The following is a 9,049-nucleotide window of genomic DNA, read 5'->3' on the forward strand; positions in this document are numbered from 1 at the left end:
GCGTGGTCCAAAGTACAAATATAGGATGAGATCCATTTTCTTTGATTTAGAAATTATATGTCAGAATCTAATAACATTAATTTTAAACTAAGCCCATGAAAAGAGGTACGTAAAAGAGGGGGAAAGTTTAATTACTAAAGTTTAGCTAAAGTGATTAACATACCCTACATTGTGTGAAAAGGTAACCATTCCGCTCAGTGTATTTCTGTTTATGACTCAAATTCTACGAGTAGCGGCCTAAGTAAATGTGTATACCGGAGCTGTCGGATACAACAGCTGCTAGAAACATGTGGCTATTTAAATTAAAATTCAATAAAATGCAAAACTCAGCTTCTTATTTGCACTAGCTCCATTTAAGTGTTAAAAGCCACATGTGGCTAGTGGCTACAGTATTAGACAGAGGAGAGAGAGGACATTTTGCAGAAAGTTCTATTCAACAGCAGTCCTCTCTGCTGACTGCAGAGGCCAGCGCGCTTAATGAGCAGTCATGTGAAAGGGAGGAAAAGTTCAGAAAATTTTTCCAAATTAGCATTTCCCTGCTCAATGTTTCCAAATACTTCTGTTGTTTTACACACACACACACACACACACACACACACACACACACGGCTGAGTCCTGGTACCATAAATCATATCTTTAGATCTTCCATAACCACTGCTTTAATATCGGTGAAACAAACCTTGAATCTGCTACTTGAGAAAGACAGTGATTTGATGAATAACTTAAAAGGATTCTCACTGTCACAACAACCGGTTTTCCATTGAGGAGCATACACTTTTGAATGCATGATACTTTATTTAAACGCCCGTATTTACAATGATGACAAAGGGAAACTGCAGAGTTGAGCCCGGTGGCTGCATGCATTGGAAGGACAGGTAGACTCTAGTTTTACGGAAGGAAATATGGGCTGAAAAATAGGCAAAGACCGGACAGCAAGTTTCATTTTTCATCACCACATAGAAGGGTCTTCCAGCCTGTCAAACAGAAGAAGCAAAGCATGTGAAAGAAGTCTCCCAGCTTCCTGGGAGGCCTGCAAGAGTGAGACATTCTGTTCCGAACTGAAAGATGATCAGAAATGGTTGAAAAGGCTTCTGTAGGCTTTCTGAAAAGGAGGCAATGCAGAATGTCAGAGCAGGGGACAGGGGCATCACGTGCAAAGCACCCGCTGAGTAGCTTTCACGGGAGTCTCGGGCAAATCTCAGAGGGACTATTTAAAAGGCCCTGTATGTATCAAAGAAGCCGAAGAACTCTGCAATATTTCTGAAGATCAAAACTACAGGAATCACACGAAACTGTAACAAGAAAGTTATTGTTGCTCAACTCTGAATATGTTTCCTTTTTCTTTCCTGCAAGGCTTTTTATGTAGTAAGACGCTATGTGTTGGACTAGAAAGAACACTTTTTAATAAAATAGCATTCACAGGCAACTTCAAGGCTGTCCAGTTTTGTCTCCTTCTAACTACACAGGATTGCGGCTGTCAATCAGGGTGCAATGAACTTTATTTCATGCACTAACCACACAACTTCAGGCCACCAAACAAAGAACAGATGTAAGGAGGTCTGGGTGGTTCCTTTTCTTACCCTAAGTAAAAAGAGGTTACCCTAAACTTTCTGTAGCAACATCATAAGCATGTCCATAAAACAGGAAAAAGTATTTATTGATTAGTATATAAAAAGAGCCCTTACGAATTTTCCATCTGCTTCCCCTGCATTAGCTGCTTAAATCTGGCTGGTATCTCCAGGGACAAGAGCACGGGAGTTTTATTCCAGTCCAAATGGGTGTTTCCCTCAGACAAAACAAACCTGACAACTCTGGAATTGCACCTTTACCTTGGCTGGCCATTTCACAAGAGAACAGAGGGAGGGCGGGAAGGACGGTAGTGGCTCAGTGGGCCACCCGCTCGGTTCTCTAGGGAGAACCCCAATGAAGAGTGACACTCAGGTCACACTCACTGAGCAAGTGTTCTAGTGACCTCTTCTGGGGAACTTGGTTCTTGCCATTGTCAAGCTCTGGGTTTAAGGCAGACCAGCTACCACAGAAAAGGATGAACCGTATGATCTCACTGGGGGTAAAGGCGAGAAACAGCAGACACAGGAGCCGGTAATGAGAAAAGAGGAGGACTAGGATTCTTTTCAGCAGCCCTCCTTGTCCAGGAGGCGTCGGAGGATTCTAGCCCAATGCTTGACACCCACATATTGGAGGGCACCTCTTCCCAAGACAGTGCACACTCCAAGAAAGCCCCAAGGCTACAGACAAGCCCCTAAGAAGTATATATTGTTCAACTTTCATTCACTGAATGCAATAAATTACTATGTGATGTCAATTGAACTAAAATATGTTAAAAAGTAAACAGGAGCACCCCGTGATTTATCTCCAGCTTCATGTAAAACCAGGACGATTAGAGTAAGACTCATTTCTTAGGGTATCTAGACATTCATGTAGTACATAAAACCTAAAAATTACCCCAACCAAAGAAGGATGGTTGGTCATGTGAATGTTGAGATGGGGACTCACTCTATGTTCCCCCAATTCTAACCCAGTTAGAAATTCTCTCTAGAGTAATTTCTGGGGTAAGTCACTCATATTTAAAGTTGTCAAAGAAGCACCAAATAAACTCGGGTAGAAAGTACTACCCCACAGAAGTTTAGAGATTTGCAAATTAGTACATGAAAAGAAAGGTCCTCCCTTCCCTGTTCCCCATCCTCATTTCTGCTCAGGTCCTACCTGGTCTGAATGACCCTCTTCCAATGCCTCCTCCCCAGGCAGCCCTCTCTGATTTCCCTTCCCTGGGTACCTTGAAATCTACAACAATGTCCCCACCCAAGTCTTTTCATACCTAGTTCTGGGAACATTTTCTGTGCTTTCTCTCATCAAGAGGTCTGAAATCATCGTCTCAGGGCTAGATCGTTTTCCATATCTAAAAAGAAAAAAAAAAAACGAAGGAAAAGTTCTTTAAAGCAAACTTGGAATATTAACACCTTTTGAAAGAAAGACGTCTCCCATTTGGGTTAAATCTAAAAGTTATTTTCAGTTGATCATCTGCTAACAAGTAAAGTACAAAGCATGCATTATCAGAAACATCATAAATATGATCTCAGATTACATATCTATAATATTGTTTAAAATACTTATATGATTTAGCAGATTAAACTCAACCAAAATCCCTAATTCTTACCTTTTTATACCACAAACAATACATACGTAGGTATAGTATATAACAAGGTGACAGGAAATAAAAATACATTAAAGTATGATTTTAAATGTTTCCATAATTAGTTAATTGGCTATGAGTTCTAGACCCACCTGTGTCTTCCAATCTCAGTTTTCTCATGTGTAAAAACAAAGCCATAACTCATGCTTAAATTGGAGTCTTTGTGAAAATCCAGTATAAGTCACAAAGCTTTGGAAGTGACAAAGTGATACACAAATGTAAGTTATTGCTGTTGAAATCCAACCATTCTTACAGAGAGCAGCAGAACCTGGGTCCTATATTTTCCATATTTATTTGGGGCACCACAAGCTAAAAGCCTTCTCTCATGCTGTGATTTTAATGTGCCCTGTAAATATAAAGGAATCCTACTGATCCATAGAAATGTTCTTGGTCTTTTTTCTCCCGTGGCAGGATATGAATAGGACAATGTATACTTTCCTGCCAGGATGGCATATGTTACTTGCTCCAGGCAAGTAAGTACACGAATTCCTCCCTCCCTCTCTTTCTTGCTCTCTCGCTGTTAAAGAGCCTAACAAGTCTATATATAGTTCCAAGTTATAATTTTTGAAGAGGCCATTTCCCCCTTTCTCATAAGAGGCATTGGACACTGGCCACCAATTTGTTCACAGACAAAAAATTAACCTGGCATGGATTGACTAGCTAATTGGTAAACAGAGGAAAAAACCTGTCTGAGCATATACTCCAACAGCCTATCAAGTACAATTAAATCTAAGCTTTTTGGAAAGATTTCCTATTATTGCTCCTTTGCTGGGATTCAAGGGAAACAAAAGCAAAGCAAACTCCGCTGCCCCCATCCTTCGTAAGGTTTCCTCAAAGATTTTCTTGGAGTTGTGATAGCGGAGTTTTTTATTCTGTCCATCAGTTGGTTTTACTCATCTTAAAACTCTTGGGCAACCTTAACTCATTTATGTTCATCATGATCCAGTGAATGAAAGACCTGGCCAGTATTTTCTCCAATTTACCAGTAAAGAACCTAAGTCTATAATAGGATTTGCACGATCATAAAGCAGCACCCAGGACAGCACTCTTCCCTGTTCTTCCTTCTCTAATTAATCCTGAATTATCCTTTTTCTGTACAATGCTTTAACTTTCAAAGATGGAGTCTCTAGGGATAAGATTCCCAAATCTGGCTGCACGTTAGGATCACCGGAGAGCTTTGAAGTCCAAGCCCCACCCCACCCCCAGGTTCTGATTTAGCTGGTCAGGGATGCAGACTAGCATCAATACATTTTTAAAATTCCCCAGGTGATTCCAATGTGTGACCAGGATGGAGAAACACTAACCTTGGGCTGGGTTTGTCAACCTTAGCACTATGAACATTTGGGTTGGATAATTCTTTGTTGTAGGGGGCTGTCCCCGGCATAGTAGGATGTTTAGTGGCATCCCTGGTCTCTACCCTCTGGAGGCCAGTTGCACCCACCCCCTGTTGTGACAACCAAAAGGGTCTCCAGACATCGCCAAACGTCCTGGGAAGCAAAAAGTCAGCCCCAGTTGAGATGTTGGGGGTTGTATAAGCAACATGTGGTAGACCCATGTTCTAGAATAAATGATGCTGCTTTCAGAAGCAGTGAAGCAGGGTATACCGCTTAAAAACAGGGACTGAGCAAAAGTGAGAAAAGTATTTATGCCAAATTATAACATATATTCACAGAGGACACTGTAATTTCCAAAATGACCACCATGTACATATGAGTGGGTGTGTGGGGTAGGAAGGTACTGACATCCATAACGGAGAGTACTGGCGTAGATTACAAACCTGATGGTTTCTACGGAGGAATCTGTATGAAGATGAGACAGAAAACTCTGCTTCCAAACCAACTCGTTCTCACCGAACCTGAATCTTTTCCCATGAAGCTCAAGTCCCTTTCCCTCGTTTTTTCCTCATCAAAGATGTTGGAGATCACACTGGCTGAAGGTGGTGCCAACATCCAAGGAAAATTAGTAGGAGGGCTCCAATTACATCACCCCTCTGCCTCAAAAAAGTTCCCTAAAAAAGTTGCATGAAATGTTCTTAGTTCCATGGTCTATAAAATGGAGACGATGGTCCTCACTTCAAAGCTTTGAGGGAAAGACTGAACAAAATCATGCCTAGAAAAAGCATTTTGAAATGTGATAGCTTTATACCGCACACTGGTAAAACCTCAGAGCAATACTCTTTACAAAAATAAGTTCTACTGCATGTGATAGCTGACAAACTAAATAACTAACAAAGGTTTTCACAGAAAAGATAACAATATCTTTTTTACTTGTACAAGTTCTTTGGTCTGTATGACAGCATAGGCAAGAATCTGAAGCAGTTAACTTTCTGAGAAATCTATTAAGATATAAAACATTGTTGCTTTTCACTAATTAAAATTATCAGGCGTCAGGGATCATAAACCAATACTATTTCATTCAGGCACTTCCAAGTATTTCTGGTTCTATGTAAATTGGGACTTAAAAGAAAACTTTTCAGCATGAAACATCTTTTTGATGAAAAAGAAAAAAAGGCAAACTTTATTTAAGAAATAGAAATTCTCTCCACTTTGGATCCTTTCCAACTATTCCCTGACTTGGCAAAAGTAAAAATATGACAAAAATAACACTTTACCAAATATAATTTAAACATGTTAAATAACATTCTTTTAAGGGGCTCATCGTATTTAGCTTATTAAGGTCATTTGATCTCAGGATTTAAAATAAAATTGAATGATTTACAATTTGGAAACAAACTAAAATCCTATATTATTTGTTAAATTGTTTGGATTTTACTTTTTTCGTAATATTTGATGTTGAGAGTAAAACATGTGGCCTTTCATTTTAGCTTTCAGGGGTTCAGAATTTCTTACATTCCACGTCATCCCTGGATTCATCCTAGAGTGAGTAGACCAATGTGAATTTCAATTTAATAAAGCACCAAGCAGGCAGTCTTTTCAGACTCACCTGCTGCAAAATAAGAAAAGTCTCTGCATTTTAGTGTTTTCTGCTAAATTTCTATTTATTTGGACCAGAATTTTCACGGAAGGTCTGAGACTGAAAAAAACCAACAACAAATCACTTTTGGGGGGGTGGGGAGAGAAAATAGTTCTAACCATCTTTTCCCAAATGCTGCCATTCAATTGGCTCTGGACGGGTGGGAAGTCTGGCAACCTCTATGTCTCCTCCTTGGTTTCTGATGTTTTTCTTGCACACCCTGCTCTCCCTTAACCCTACATCACCTCCCTGGCGCACCGGCAACCCCTTCAGCAGGGTACTTTCCCATCCAGGTCCGCTAACAGTCCCCCAGCTGCTCTAGGAACAAAAAAGACACCGGGATGGGTGGGAGGAGATGGCTAGCCTAAGGAACCTAAATCTGGGGATCAGGATTTTGTGACTGGAGTTGCAGAGGGAAAGGACTCAGTGCCCTGAACAAACAGTGACTGAGAGTTGAGTAAGTGCCTGGTACTGTCCTGCCCTGGGATATAAGGAAGAAAAAGTAATGGTCCCTGCCCTTGCTAAGATTCCCTAGGACCTCGGGGTGTGCAGGCAGGGCGGTCCCGGAGTGGGTCCCGCGGAGCGCACCCACCTCTGCCGGGTGATAAGGTTGATGTAGTGTCGCAGCGCCGAGTAGTATCTGGCCAGGTCCTCTGCAGAGGCGTCCTCTCCGGGCTTGTCCGGCTTGGAGGGGTACCACGCCTCGGACAGCGCGCCCAGGCACAGGAGCAGGGACAAAGCAAGGGTCAGTCCAGAGAGCCCCAGTCGCTTGCTCCCCAGCATCTGCGGGCACCGAAGGCACAGAGAAAGGGGTTTGGGGGTTCAGAGGATACACACCCCGCACCTCCCTCCTTTGCCTCCTGCGCCCATCCCCCTGCGACCACCCACAAACCGAATCCGCACTCGCCTCAGGGTTGCGGAGGGAAGCGCAGCGTGGCGAGCTACACCACCCCGCCGACTCAGTGCATGACCTGCGCTGGCCCGGCCCCTTGGCGGCACGGAAAACTGCTGCCACAACTTCGGGCCAAGTCGCAGGGTTGAAGAGTCACGCCGCGAGAGGCACAGAGTAGGGGCACCCTGCGCCAGTTTAGACACTTTACAAACAGAATTAGAAGTTCCTCCCGCTGGGTTGGGGAATGATCACTTTCCCACCCTCTTCCTCAAATCCCTGTGACAGGAGAAAAGTTTCTTCCGGATACTTTTGGTCTGCCCGGCTACAGGAGCTCCACGGCGACGGCTGAGATTACTTCGGAGTGGCAATTTGGGAGAGCGGGGACAGAACTGCCCCCAGGCCAGTCAGTCTCAGGTCCGAGCCAAGGATCCTGAGAGGTGGCAGGACATAGGGCACCCAAGCTCCTGGGATTCCTCATTCAGCGGCGCTGCCTGAGAAGCCTCCCTACTGCGGAGACCTCTGAACAGTCTGCCAGCTGTCCTGGGTTGGGGGTTCTCCCTCCACTGGCTCCAGAAGATAACCCAGAACCCCCCAGCCGGCACGGCACTGTCCGCGAAGAAGGGCGGGTGCATAATCAGAGGGGACCAGAAGGGGCAGGTGGAATTTAGTCTCCAAGAGCCAGCGTCTGGCCTGCGTCGGGGCAGAGGGAGGATCAAGAGGATTGGGGAGCAGGCACGACCCTCCTTCCCAGCAGCGCCCCGGGGCTCCGCAGAGGGTGAGGCGGCGCCCACCCCCCCTTCGCTCGGGTCTGGCTGAGTGGGTAATGGCACTCACGGTGGCGGGCTGGCCTGCGGGCGTGGCTGGGCGTCGAATACTCTGCTGTCCTGCGCGCCACTCCGAGGATGAGAGTCGGCAGAAGCAGTGTCGAGAGTGGGTCGTAACAGGGCTTTTATGGTGCTCCTTCACAGCGGCAGGAGGGGCCTTGGGCAATCACGCTCGGGTGACTCCCACCCACCACTTCCCGCCCCCCGAGTGGTAGGGGGCGGGGAAAGGGGGGACGGGGCTGGAGCTGCAGCCGCAGGAGTGTCAGCAGCGGGAGCCACCCACAGCCCAACTGTCCCGCCCCAGGCGCTACCCGGGGAAGGGGGGCCTGGCACCGAGCGAGCGAGGCAGCGCGTTCCGAGGGTGCTGGACAGCGCCAAAGCCCAGTCCCTGTCCACAAGCACGCAAATCCCGCTTCGCTTCCCTCTGGCCCCATCTAGTCTGCCAGAGATAGGAGCCCAGATCATCTGGGTTGCCTGTCACCGGGACCACCAATTCGTTTGGCGCCGGGGCAGCGGGTACCAGAATCCTCTACTGAGCCGAGCCTCTCCCGGACTCCAGCGGCAACGGCGCCGGGCACAACTCCTGTGCGCGCTCCGGGATGACAACTTGGGATACAGATTTTCCCGGGCTTAACGCAGGTCGGAGGCGCCTGACCCAGGTCCCAGTGAGAGGGTCCCAAAGGTACCCCCCGTCCCAGGGACTGAGAATGGGCTTCGTGGCTTGGGCCCCTCTCCCCAGCTTGTTTTGAGGGGATATCAGCCCTCTTCAAGAACTTGCCCAAACGCCAGGACTTGAAAGAGTGTGGCACTGAAAACTCACCAGAGGCGGGACATAGTAAACCCATTTCCTCAGTCTGTTGGAAAAGAACCACGTTTCAAGGGTCGAGAGACCCCTTAAAGCTCAATCAAACGAACAACTTTGGTCCAAAGCGACAGGTAGTTAAAAGAACAGCAATATCTTTTATCTGCTAGCCCTTGTACTAGTCTCAGATACATTCAATTAATGTTGATTGAAAATGTGGGTTCTAGTTTAAATAAAACAGGTTAAATAAAAGATCACCATTAATTTGCACATCGGGTTAAATGAGTATGAAAGATACAGAACTATTTTTACAGGTTCAGGATTTTACATAGTGGACTACGTCTTC

At 45.6% G+C, this 9,049-nt stretch overlaps 1 protein-coding gene across 1 annotated transcript; it reads right to left on the minus strand.

Moving 5' to 3' along the window:
- Positions 1–782: 782 nt before the first annotated feature.
- On the minus strand, positions 783–8,036 carry NPY (neuropeptide Y). The gene is made up of 4 exons (XM_033088607.1): positions 7,912–8,036; positions 6,778–6,968; positions 2,838–2,918; positions 783–975 (listed from the first exon to the last, which is right to left on the minus strand). The coding sequence occupies exons 2-4, from the start codon at positions 6,966–6,968 to the stop codon at positions 951–953; spliced, it is 297 nt and encodes a 98-aa protein (XP_032944498.1). The 5' UTR covers positions 7,912–8,036; the 3' UTR covers positions 783–950.
- Between the last annotated feature and the right edge of the window lie 1,013 nt (positions 8,037–9,049).

The sequence above is a fragment of the Rhinolophus ferrumequinum genome, chromosome 20 (assembly GCF_004115265.2).
Source record: "Rhinolophus ferrumequinum isolate MPI-CBG mRhiFer1 chromosome 20, mRhiFer1_v1.p, whole genome shotgun sequence".
Taxonomy (NCBI): Eukaryota; Metazoa; Chordata; class Mammalia; order Chiroptera; family Rhinolophidae; genus Rhinolophus; species Rhinolophus ferrumequinum.